The sequence below is a fragment of the Petromyzon marinus genome, chromosome 65 (assembly GCF_048934315.1).
Source record: "Petromyzon marinus isolate PM22_M1 ecotype Great Lakes invasive population chromosome 65, UKy_Petmar_22M1.pri1.0, whole genome shotgun sequence".
In the NCBI taxonomy this organism is placed as follows: Eukaryota; Metazoa; Chordata; class Hyperoartia; order Petromyzontiformes; family Petromyzontidae; genus Petromyzon; species Petromyzon marinus.
The window spans coordinates 4,938,205-4,951,254 of record NC_133731.1 but is presented as its reverse complement, the minus strand read 5'-3'; the positions used below and the strand labels follow the sequence as shown (position 1 = coordinate 4,951,254).

General features: G+C 49.3%; 1 protein-coding gene across 3 annotated transcripts in view; it reads right to left on the bottom strand.

Annotated features, from left to right (window-relative positions):
- The window catches only part of GNPTAB (N-acetylglucosamine-1-phosphate transferase subunits alpha and beta), a 41,509-nt gene that overhangs the window by 28,038 nt on the left and 421 nt on the right, over positions 1-13,050 (bottom strand). For 2 of the 3 annotated variants that reach the window (XM_076054273.1, XM_076054275.1), the window contains exons 2-8: positions 9,985-10,070; positions 7,120-7,239; positions 6,229-6,267; positions 5,550-5,767; positions 5,036-5,106; positions 3,839-3,973; positions 2,812-2,979 (exon numbers count right to left, since the gene is read on the bottom strand). In XM_076054273.1, coding sequence (XP_075910388.1) covers positions 2,812-2,979; positions 3,839-3,973; positions 5,036-5,106; positions 5,550-5,767; positions 6,229-6,267; positions 7,120-7,239; positions 9,985-10,070 — 837 coding nt within the window. The remainder of the gene's footprint in view (positions 1-2,811; positions 2,980-3,838; positions 3,974-5,035; positions 5,107-5,549; positions 5,768-6,228; positions 6,268-7,119; positions 7,240-9,984; positions 10,071-13,050) is intronic. The other variant, XM_076054274.1, reaches the window with a different exon arrangement.

Sequence of the window (13,050 nt, the reverse complement as noted above, 5' to 3'; positions counted from 1 at the left end):
TGTAGGTGTGTGTGTGTAGATGTGTGTGTGGTGTGTGTGTGTAGGTGTGTGTGTAGTGTGTGTAGTGTGTGTGTGTAGGTGTGTGTGTGTAGATGTGTGTGTGGTGTGTGGTGTGTGTGTAGGTGTGTGTGTGTGTAGTGTGTGTAGTGTGTGTATGTAGATGTGTGTGTGGTGTGTGTGTAGTGTGTGTAGTGTGTGTGTAGTGTGTGTAGTGTGTGTGTGTGTGTGGTATGTGTAGATGTGTGTAGTTTGTGTGTGTAGTGTGTGTGTGTAGGTGTGTGTAGATGTGTAGATGTGTGTGTGTGGTGTGTGGTGTGTGTAGATGTGTGTGTAGGTGTGTGTGTGGTGTGTGTAGTGTGTGTGTGTGTAGGTGTGTGTGTGTCGATGTGTGTATATGTGTGTGTAGTGTGTGTGTGTAGTGTGTGTAGTGTGTGTGTGTAGTGTGTGTGTGTAGTGTGTGTGTGTAGCTGTGTGTGTGGTATGTGTAGATGTGTGTAGTTTGTGTGTGTAGTGTGTGTAGGTGTGTGTAGATGTGTAGATGTGTGTGTGTGGTGTGTGGTGTGTGTAGATGTGTGTGTAGGTGTGTGTGTGGTGTGTGTAGTGTGTGTGTGTGTAGGTGTGTGTGTGTCGATGTGTGTATATGTGTGTGTAGTGTGTGTGTGTAGTGTGTGTAGTGTGTGTGTGTAGTGTGTGTGTGTAGTGTGTGTGTGTAGCTGTGTGTGTGGTATGTGTAGATGTGTGTAGTTTGTGTGTGTAGTGTGTGTAGGTGTGTGTAGATGTGTAGATGTGTGTGTGTGGTGTGTGGTGTGTGGTGTGTGTAGATGTGTGTGTAGGTGTGTGTGTGGTGTGTGTAGTGTGTGTGTGTAGTGTGTGTGTGTAGTGTGTGTGTGTAGCTGTGTGTGTGGTGTGTGTGTGTGGTGTGTGTAGTGTGTGTGTGGTGTGTGTAGTGTGTGTGTGGTGTGTGTAGTGTGTGTGTGGTGTGTGTAGTGTGTGGTGTGTGTGTGTAGGTGTGTGTGTAGTGTATGTGTGTGTGTGTGTAGATGTGTGTGTGGTGTGTGGTGTGTGTGTGGAGGTGTGTGTGTAGTGTGTGTAGTGTGTGTGTGTAGGTGTGTGTGTGTAGATGTGTGTGTGGTGTGTGGTGTGTGTGTGTAGGTGTGTGTGTGTAGTGTGTGTAGTGTGTGTGTGTAGATGTGTGTGTGTAGTGTGTGTAGTGTGTGTGTAGTGTGTGTGTGTAGTGTGTGTAGTGTGTGTGTAGTGTGTGTGTGTGTAGGTGTGTGTGTGGTATGTGTAGATGTGTGTAGTTTGCGTGTGTAGTGTGTGTGTGTAGGTGTGTGTAGATGTGTAGATGTGTGTGTGTGGTGTGTGGTGTGTGTAGATGTGTGTGTAGGTGTGTGTGTGTGGTGTGTGTAGTGTGTGTGTGTGTGTAGGTGTGTGTGTGTCGATGTGTGTGTATATGTGTGTGTAGTGTGTGTGTGTAGTGTGTGTGTGTAGTGTGTGTGTGTGTGGTGTGTGTGTGGTGTGTGTAGTGTGTGTGTGGTGTGTGTAGTGTGTGTGTGGTGTGTGTAGTGTGTGTGTGTGTGTAGGTGTATGTATGTGCGTGCGTGCGTGGTATCCATGTCGTCGTTGTTGTTGTTGTCGACGGTGTGCGTGAGCTGCTGTTGTTGTTGTTAACAGTGTGCGTGAATTGTTGTTGTTGTTGTCGACGGTGTGCGTGAGCTGCTGCTGCTGTTGTTGTTGATGGTGTGCGTGAGCTGCTGCTGCTGTTGTTGTTGATGGTGTGCGTGAGCTGCTACTGTAGTTGTTGACGGTGAGCGTGAGCCGCTGTTGTTGTTGTTGTTGACTGTGTGCGTGAGCTGCTGTTGTTGTTGTTGACTGTGTGCGTGAGCTGCTACTGTTGTTGTTGTTGTTGACTGTGTGCGTGAGCTGCTGTTGTTGTTGTTGACTGTGTGCGTGAGCTGCTACTGTTGTTGTTGACGGTGAGCGTGAGCTGCTGCTGCTGTTGTTGTTGACGGTGTGCGTGAGCTGCTGTTGTTGTTGTTGACTGTGTGCGTGAGCTGCTACTGTTGTTGTTGACGGTGTGCGTGAGCGTGAGCTGCTACTGTTGTTGTTGACGGTGTGCGTGAGCTGCTACTGTTGTTGTTGACGGTGAGCGTGAGCTGCTACTGTTGTTGTTGTTGACGGTGTGCGTGAGCGTGAGCTGCTACTGTTGTTGTTGACGGTGTGCGTGAGCTGCTGCTGTTGTTGTTGTTGACTGTGTGCGTGAGCTGCTACTGTTGTTGTTGACGGTGTGCGTGAGCTGCTACTGTTGTTGTTGACGGTGAGCGTGAGCTGCTACTGTTGTTGTTGACGGTGTGCGTGAGCTGCTACTGTTGTTGTTGACGGTGAGCGTGAGCTGCTACTGTTGTTGTTGACGGTGTGCGTGAGCTGCTACTGTTGTTGTTGTTGACGGTGTGCGTGAGCGTGAGCTGCTACTGTTGTTGTTGACGGTGTGCGTGAGCTGCTGCTGTTGTTGTTGTTGACTGTGTGCGTGAGCTGCTACTGTTGTTGTTGACGGTGTGCGTGAGCTGCTACTGTTGTTGTTGACGGTGAGCGTGAGCTGCTACTGTTGTTGTTGACGGTGTGCGTGAGCTGCTACTGTTGTTGTTGTTGACGGTGTTCGTGAGCGTGAGCTGCTGTTGTTGTTGTTGTTGACGGTGAGCGTGAGCTGCTGCTGTTGTTGTTGACGGTGTGCGTGAGCTGCTACTGTTGTTGTTGACGGTGAGCGTGAGCTGCTACTGTTGTTGTTGACGGTGTGCGTGAGCGTGAGTGCACCTGGCCCAAGCTGCTGGGCTGCCACACGAGCCGCGCCGGCGCGACGCCGACGGAGGCTCCGCCGTCCACCGTCAGGTTCCTCCGCGCGGCCAGACGCTCCAGCTCCGTGAGATCGGCCGGGGAGCGCAGCCACGCGATCGCCACGCCGCCCTCCGCCAGCAGCTGCAGCTGCTCGCAAAACGAAGGCAAAGATCCCCAGCCCACCCCCGACCGCGTGGCCTTTAACGGACTGTCGGGGCGGCAGGTGTTTGGCGAAGGCTGGCGGCGGCGCGCACGAGGAGAGGGCGTGGGGGTGGCCAGCACCGGGCCCGACACCAACGCCAGGATCCTCCGTATGGGTAGGACGGAGGAGGACAGCTACTCCCCTCCGGCAGAAGGCTTCGGTCCATCAGGACCAAAACCTCACGCCATAAAAAACAGTTTCTTCCCATCTGCTGCTGGCCTGTTAAACAAGGCCAAGGGCTTACACTGATTTTAACATTTTATCTACATAATGACACCTTGCCGATATTAACTATGTTAACCTATTTGTATTTTTTATTTTTAAATTATATCTTAAAGCTATTTCATTTTCGATATTTATTCAATTTTATATACTTCAGCACCCTTGGTGTTAGTTAGACTTTTAACCCTTATTATTATTATAGTAAGACTTGTTTAAAACTTATTTAAGATTTTAGATTCCTATATGTTGAATGTATGCACCATCCTGCCAAAGTAAATTCCGTGTCGGTGTGAACTTTCATGGCGAATAAAACCCCTTTCTAAAACCCTTTCTGACAAGGCAAACAAAAAGAACGCGGAGGTCCGGAAGCGAACGTGGCAGGCGAGTGCTGTAGATGTGATCGGGGCGGGATGGGGGGAGGGATAGGGTTGGATGGTGGCGGCGTTGGTGGCGGCCGTGGCGGGGTTGTGACAGCGACGGTGGCGGTTGTGGCCGCGGCGGCGGCGGCGGCATCAACATCTCGGGACCGTCGCGACCGCGACCTCCAAGTTGGCCGAGCCGCGCGGGGGCTGGGACGCCCACCTGCACGATGAGCGAGCGGGCGCCGGGAGTGAGTTTCCCACGGAGCTGCTCGGCCTCCTTGAGCGACGGAGGAAAGCCGCTGAGTACCGCGGCATCCACCACCACCACGGAGCCCTGAGCGTCGCTCTCGCTCGTCTGCGGGGGGTGGGGGTGGCGGGGAAAGACACACGGTGAACCCTCACCGCTAACCGCGGTGAAACCATTTGTACCGCGGGCTGCGGCGGTGGGCAGAGGGAGGTGGTGGTTAGTGGGCGGGCCCGGCGGCTGTGGCTACGGCGGTGGCTCTGGGATCGTTTGAGAATTTAAATTCGACGCGTTGGTTTTGTTCGCGACAGCGGAGAAGTCCCCGAGTAGCCGGCTACCCGGCTAGCTTCGCAGCTAGGAGCTGCGCGCTTTTAAATTCAGATTGAAATCTCATCTCTTGAGAGCTGCTTCTTGTGTTCAGTTTGTTGTCGTTCTTACCCCGCACCTCCGATTAGCCACGGTTGGCTACGTACGGTGCGAATGAAGTTCGACATACGTACGTGTGAGTACGGGTCTCTATGGGTCTCTGTGGGTCTCTGTGGGTTTCTGTGGGTCCCTATAGGTCTCTGTGGGTCTCTGTGGGTCTCTGTGGGTGCCTATGGGTCTCTGTGGGTCTCTGTGGGTGCCTATGGGTCTCTAAGGGTCTCTGGATGCACCTTTAAATCATCTAAATTGAAAACTAATTTCTTTAGAATTGTTTTTGTGTTCAGTTTGTTGTCATCCTTCCCCCGCACCTCCGATTAGCACGGTTGGCTACGTACGGTGCGAAACAAATTCAACGTAACATAAACATACACCGAGGATAAAAACACATTTACAAAACTCTGTCTCCACTTGTGTTATTCTGATGATAAAGGATGCCTGGGTCATTCTCCTCCACTTGTGTCTGTGGAAGACCTCACTCCCTCCCTCCCACCCTCTCTCCCTCCCCACCATCACATCGTCGGTCCTCCTCCCATCTCCATGTCACGCACACCGTGCTCACACCACGCTCACACCACGTGCACACCACGCTCACACCACGCGCACACCACGCTCACACCACACACACCACACACACAACAAGCACACCACGCTAACACCACGCTAACACCACGCTCACACCACGCTCACACCACACGCGCCAAGCGAGGCGTGGCCCCCGTGCTCGCCGTGTGCCGTCGCGGCTCTCACCAGGTATCCCTGACGGACGCCGGGACGGGCGCTCGAGTTCGCCTGAGCGTCCGCGGCGATGGCGCGTTCCGCTAGGAGGCAGAACGAGCAACCGAGATGTTTGATGAATACTATTTAATAAATATCCGACTCGTTGCTCCACCGCCGGCTCCGGCACCGCCGCCGCCGCCGCGAAGCGTCCGTAGAGGGACAGCGATTGAAGGCCGGCACGGCGCAGCACCACGCCACGCCCGACACAAAGGCAAAGATCCCCCGTGTAGCCTGCGGCAGACCGTTGGGGCGAGTGCTGCGAGCGAGCGGCTATGACGAAGCCCGGAACGGCGCGCGAGCGGGGGTGGGTGGTCAACACCACTCCTGCCCGCCTTTGCCTCCCCAGCGGGGATGTTTACCACACCGCGCCAGGTACCTATGTGGGGCCGAGCCGACCTAGGGGAGGCGGCCCAGGACTGGGTCACCGGCGTTGCCGGTGAATCAAACTCGAGTCGCGATGCCACCGCTCCCCGCGCTCGCTCACCGGCATCCAGCGACAGGAACGCCAGCACGGAGACGTTGCGCGCCTGGCCGTCGCCGTCGCCGCCGCCGGCGGGAGCCACCAAGCGGAGGAGACGCACGGCGCCGGCAAACGCCGGGCGGAGGCTCCGCAGCTCCTCCAGCGGCGCCGGGAACGCCGGGTCGGCGACGAGCAGCGGGGAGCGCACGCAGCCGCGCAGGGAGCACTCGGAGCGGCGGACGCTGACGCCGCACGCACAAAGACAAAGATCCCCCACACCACCACCCCCCCCCCCCCCCCCCCGTGTAGCCGCGTGTCAGGGCCGGGTGCGCGATCGTGAAGGCCGGCACGGCCAAGGGGGTGGGTGGGTGGGTGGGTGGCCGGCGCCACACTCAGTCCGCCCTTGTCTCCCCGCCCGGTGGCGATGTTTACTACGCGCCGCACCGGGTATTCATTCGAGGCCGAGTCGACCTAGGCGAGGCCCAAGCCACATTAGAACGATTAAAACCGCGCAGCAGACAATGGCCGCGGAACACGGCAGCGCGGGTCCGCGTGCCGATAAGCCTCGGCGCTATGAAGAACCGTCGCAAAACAAAAAACACTCGATTATTACTGCCACCACAGCTCCTGCGGAATCTGGGATAGTGAGCGGTTATAGGGAAGGATGCACACGGGCGCAGGGTTTAGCGACACAAATCCTTACCTAGTGGGTTCCTCGGTCGCGTTGAGTCCGAGTCTCAGGCTGTGGAGAGAGGTTGTCATCAGCACCGGTGAGCGTTCACGAGCACTGAATCGAAGGACGCAACACACATGAGCATACGCGTATCGACCAAACTAAAACTAAAAGCAATTAAACATTTTTATTTTAACAGGTAAGGGCCCACTGAGCCATGTAGCTCTCTTTTCAGAAGAGACCTTGCTGCCACAGATGAGATCCATCGCGGCCAAATGCTCTGGACGCGTGACGACGATTCTAAATGTGGAGGGGATCAACCGGAGGAAACCCGGGGAAAAATCCACGCGGCCACGGGCAGAGAGAGTGAGAGACACGCAAACTCCAAGTACAGTAACACCTTGGATTGCGAGTAACTTGGTCTGCGGATGTTTTGCAAGACGAGCAAACATTTTAAATGAATTTTAATTTGATAAACGAGCGAGGGGCTCGCAATACGAGTAGTAGTACGTGTAGACGCTTTGTCTCGCCGAGCGTCACGTGGTCACAACTGATATACGAGCGCTTTGATATACGAGTGCTTTTGGATGACAAACACGTTTCCGGAACGAATTATGCTCCTCGCAATCCAAGGTTTTGCTGTATAACAACAGGCGTCAGGGTCGGGATCGAACCCACGAACTCCCGTACGCCGGGCGAGGTGGTGAACATCTCACCACCGCAGTGCCCTTCTTGCCACCGCGGATTCGGTTAGTTAGGCAGACGGACGGACGGACGGACAAACAGACGGAGAGTCGGACAAACACATGGATGCAAACAGACACAGACAGATGGACACAGAGATAAACAAATGGGTGGAGGGGCAGGCAGACAAGACGAAACACTTGGGCAGACAAACAAGAGACCGAGGGGCAGACAGACCGGGTTTCCTGCTGCTCTTTCTGCATTCTCTCGCGCACCGCGATCAGATCGGCCATCATCTTGGGATCTGAGCCGTTCACCCACGTGTACACCACGTCCATGGGCATGGGCAGACACAGCCTGCACACCACACACACAAAGACAAAGACCCCCCCCCCCACCGTATAGCAGCAACTGACTGTAAGGGGAAAGTGCTGTTAGTGAGCAGCACCTATGAAGGCCGGCACGGCACACGAAGGGGGTGGGTGGGTGGCCAGCGCCACGCCCGACCGCCTTTGTCTCCACCAGTGGGCGATGTTTACTACACACCGCGCCAGGCGCTCATTTGAGGCTGAGTCGACCCAGGGGAGGCCCAGGACCGGTTCAGGCAATCGTCACCGGTGTTGGTGGCCGTGAGCGGGAATCGAACTCGGGATGCCGGGTTCGTAGTGCAGCGTAGCGCTAACGGCTAAGCACACACGCACACACACACACGCACACACACGCACACACACGCACACACACGCACACAGAGACACGTTCGCAAACCCCGCGCGTGAGTTGTCGTTACGTTTCTGATATGCGCCGCTACATCCGGGCTCGGCGCTTCAGTGTTGACGATGCGCATCAGCTGCCGGCCTTACTTGAGCGGTGCGCGAGTTGAATGGGGTCCTCCTCCAGCACGTTTGCTACTCAGTGTCCGCAAATGTTGTGGTTTATTAAACTAAACTAAAAAATGTTTTTATTTTATTTGACTTTTTTCAGAAGCAACCTGGCCACAAATGTTCGCTCAACGAAGTGGCTTATCACGTGGAAATTTATCACGGTCTACTACTGGGAACGCGTGACGCTCATTCTAAATGTGGAGGGAAAAACCGGAGGTCTCGGAGAAAAATCCACGCTACCACGGAGAGAGAGAGAGAGAGAGGACGCGCAAACTCAAAATATACAGCAGCAACAGGCGTCAGGGTCGGGATCGAACCCACGACCTCCTGTATACCAGGTGAGATAGTTAATATCTCCTAGCCACCGTGGTGATGATGATGATGAAGAAAGAGAGACACGCAGACTCCAAATATACAGCAGCAGGCGTCAGGGTCTGGATAGAACCCACGACCTCCTGTGTACCAGTCGAGGTAGTCAACATCTCATAGCCACCGTGATGATGATGAGAGACGCAAACTCCAAATATACAACAGGCAGGTGTCAGGTTCTGGATAGAACCCACGACCTCCTGTATACCAGTCGAGGTAGTTAACATCTCCCAGCTACCGGGCCTGTCTCATAAAACAGCTCGCAGCTGGATGTTTCTCACCCACGTCAACTAATCAAATACAATCAATCAAAAACGTACGCATGTACACGCAAGACAAAGATCCCCCGAAAAACCTTTAATGGACCGTTGCGGCAAGTGCTGTTAGCGAATAGCACGCATGAATCTTGATTTAAAGCTTTCGTGACTGCAGTAATTCATATTCTTAGCTCTTTCGGTAAAGTCACGTTGAAGGGAAACAATAAAATAATAAAATATATATAAAACAATAAAAAATCATCACGACGTTTCGACCATAACACAAACGGTCGTCATCAGGTGTGTCGGTTTGTATTAATTTATTATTTTTAAACGGTTTACTTATTAATTAAAAAAACGTCAGTGCCATGCGCAGCGATTTTGCAGTTTATTTAGAAGGACTAGTCCATCTATGTTCTGAAAAGAGGAGGGGGGAGACGAAAAATTAATGTATGCTGTCTGAAAGCCACTGTAAGCGTGAACAATCAATTAAGACCTGAAATGGTTAATCAAATCTATATATACAAGCACAGACACAATTTCAACCGAGAAGATGGATTCTGGCTTAGCAATCATTGGAAAGATTTGTTTAACCATTTCAGGTCTTAATTGATTGTTCACGCTTACAGTGGCTTTCAGACAGCATACATTAATTTTTCGTCTCCCCCCTCCTCTTTTCAGAACATAGATGGACTCGTCCTTCTAAATAAACTGCCAAATCGCTGCGCGTGGCGCTGACGTTTTTTATAAATAAATACACCGCTTAAAAATAAATTAATTAATGCAAACCGACACACCTGATGACGACCGTTTGTGTTATGGTCGAAAGGTCGTGAGAATTTTTATTGTTTTATATATATTTTATTATTTTATTGTTTCCCTTCAACGTGACTTTACCGAAAGAGCTAAGAATATGAGCACCTATGAAGTCGGGCACGGCACGGCGCACGTCGGTAGCGGTGCGCCCAGAAATCCACGCCTGCCCACACTGCGCCAGGCACTCACCTGAGTCGACCGGGATAAACCCCAGGACTGGTTTCAGCTGCGAAGACCGCACTGTGAAAAAGAGCTTAATAGCTCATCGGATTCCTCACAGTATGAATGAAGGTTGTGATAGTCTTGCTTCTTTCTGTAAAGTCACGTCGGAGGGAAACGATAAAATAAAAATATATATATATAAAACAATAAAATTGTCATATTCTTGGTTCTTTCGGTAAAGTCACGTTGAAGGGAAACAATAAAATAATAAAATATATATAAAACAATAAAATTCTCACCACGTTTCGACTGTAACACAGCCATCATCAGGTGTGAAAAAAACACCTGATGATGACTGTTTGTGTTACAGTCGAAACGTCGTGAGAATTGTATTGTTTTATATATATTTCATGATTTTATTGTTTCCCTTCAACGTGACTTTACCGAAAGAACCAAGAGAATGAATCCCTGCGGTCACGAAAGCTTTCAATCGAAAGACTGCCACATCAGCCGCCGACGTACAAAGCAACACCGCTGCCGCAGTCCAATATTCTTTCGTCCTGGTGAAGAGAAAATAAAAAAGCATTCCGCTCGGCCGCGATGACAAGAACTCTCACCGGCTCTGGAAGCTGCGGTAGCCGATGTTATCGTGGTACGAGTTGAAGAGGGCATGGTACCGGTCCTGGCTCCACTCCAGCGCAACCTGCACGGCCGACCCCCCACGACGGGAGGAAGGTTCACAAGCGGCCCGGGGTCATGCGGCAGCCCCGAGCCACTCGTTCGGTCGCGTAGGTTTAGCGGCTGACTGACCGGCCGCCGCCCCGGGTCCGGTTGTACGCCGCTTTCTCTCTCTCTCTCTCCGTTTTCGCAGCGGGAACGTCAGCAAAGGGTTAAAAAGTCTCCCGACTTGGAACGAACGAATAGTGGGCCGGTCCAAATTTGCTCAAAACAAAAAATTCGACCGCGGGATGACTTACCTACTTTCGGTAAAGTGACGCGGGTAGAAAAAAATATTCTCCAGCAGTAGAACTGCTTTGGTTCAGCAGCGCCACCGTTGGATTATTTTTGTTCCGCCTGAGGACGCGACCCCCTTTGTGTTTTGGGATCGAAACATCGTGATCTATTATTATATTTTTTATACCTTAAGTGACTTCACCGAAAGAGCCGAAGAGAGTGTGGATTCCTGCAGTCGCGAAAGCTTCAAATAAAGATCGCTTACATTATTGATTGAAAGCTTTCGTGACGGCAGGGATTCATATTCTCGGTTCTTTCGGTAAAGTCACCACCACGTAGAAGGGAAACAATAAAATAATAAAAATTATAAAACAATAAAATTCTCACGACGTTTCGACTGCAACACAAGCAATGATCATCAGGTGTGAGTATAGTAGTGTATAGTGTAGTGTATAGTAGTGAAGTGTATAATAGTGTATAGTGTAGTGTATCGTATTATATAGTGTAGTGTATATTAGTATATAGTGTAGTGTATAGTAGTGTATAGTGTAGTGTATAGTAGTGTATAATAGTGTATAGTGTAGTGTATAGTAGTGTATAGTGTAGTATATAGTAGTATATAGTGTAGTGTATAGTAGTGTATAGTAGTGTAGTGTATAGTAGTGTATAGTGTAGTGTATAGTAGTGTATAGTGTAGTGTATAGTAGTGTACAGTAGTATATAGTGTATAGTAGTGTATAGTGTAGTGTATCGTAGTATATAGTGTAGTGTATATTAGTATATAGTGTAGTGTATAGTAGTGTATAGTGTAGTGTATAGTAGTGTATAGTGTAGTGTATAATAGTATATAGTGTAGTGTATAGTGGAGTGTATAGTAGTATATAGTGTAGTGTATAGTGTAGAGTGTAGTGTATAGTGTAGTGTACAGTGTAGTGTATAGTGTAGTGTATAGTAGTATATAGTGTAGTGTATAGTAGTGTATAGTGTAGTGTATAGTGTAGTGTATAGTAGTATATAGTGTATAGTGTAGTGTATAGTAGTATATAGTGTAGTGTATAGTGTAGTGTATAGTGTAGTGTATAGTAGTGTATAATGTAGTGTATAGTAGTGTAGTGTATAGTAGTGTATAGTGTAGTGTATAGTAGTGTATAGTGTAGTGTATAGTAGTGTACAGTAGTATATAGTAGTGTATAGTGTAGTGTATAGTAGTATATAGTGTAGTGTATAGTAATATATTGTGTATTGTACAGTGTAGTGTACAGTGTAGTGTACAGTGTAGTGTATAGTAGTGTATAGTGTAGTGTATAGTAGTGTATAGTGTAGTGTATAGTGTAGTGTATAGTAGTATATAGTGTAGTGTACAGTGTAGTGTATAGTGCAGTGTATAGTAGTGTATAGTGTAGTGTATAGCAGTATATAGTGTAGTGTATAGTGTAGTGTATAGTGTAGTGTATAGTAGTGTATAGTGTAGTGTATAGTAGTATATAGTGTAGTGTGTAGTGTATAGTATAGTGTATTGTATAGTAGTGTATAGTAGTGTATGGTGTAGTGTATAGTAGTGTAGTGTATAGTGGTGTATAGTGTAGTGTATAGTGTAGTGTATAGTATAGTGTATAGTAGTGTAGTGTATAGTGCAGTGTATAGAGTAGTGTATAGTAGTGTATAGTGTAGTGTATAGTAGTGTAGAGTGTAGTGTATAGTGTAGTGTACAGTGTAGTGTATAGTGTAGTGTAGTGTATAGTTTAGTGTATAGTGTAGTGTATAGTGTAGTGTATAGTAGTGTATAATAGTATATAGTGTAGTGTATAGTGTAGTGTATAGTAGTATATAGTGTAGTGTACAGTGTAGTGTATAGTGTAGTGTATAGTAGTGTATAGTGTAGTGTATAGTAGTATATAGTGTAGTGTATAGTGTATAGTAGTGTAGTGTATAGTGCAGTGTATAGTGTAGTGTACAGTGTAGTGTATAGTGCAGTTTATAGTGTAGTGTATAGTAGTGTATAGTGTAGTGTATAGTGTAGTGTATAGTGTAGTGTATAGTGTAGTGTATAGTAGTGTAGTGTATAGTGCAGTGTATAGTAGTGTATAGTGTAGTGTATAGTAGTGTATAGTGTAGTGTATAGTGTAGTGTATAGTGTAGTGTATAGTAGTGTATAGTAGTATATAGTGTAGTGTATAGTATATAGTAGTGTAGTGTATAGTGCAGTGTATAGTAGTGTAGTGTATAGTATAGTGTAGAGTGTAGTGTATAGTAGTGTATAGTGTAGTGTATAGTGCAGTGTATAGTAGTGTATAGTGTAGTGTACAGCAAACCTGTCAACCCCTTATCAGCGCCCTACCTTATTAGACTATTTTAGACCTCATTGGTCACCCCGTGCCACTTATAAATCTCAACGTTCATCCTACAAAGTCCCTGAAAAAACTCAACTTCCCTGTACAAGAATACGGGGTAAACCGTACGGGTTGACAGCGATGCCTACGGGTTCGCGGCCTATTTGGTACCAAATTTATCGACCCAGCCCCCCCTCCACGTAACGATGATGATGGTTTGTTTTGACGAGTCAAATGGGCGCTACATTTCCCAGTCAGCTTCGGCGCGCGCCGCCCATGCGGAGCACCCCATTGGTCCGCTCCGCCACGCGCCGCGACTGGCGGCCAATCGCGAGCGTCGACAAGCGTAGAGGGGGCGGGGTACCGCCTATCCGGACTACCAAATGTAGATACTCGTGT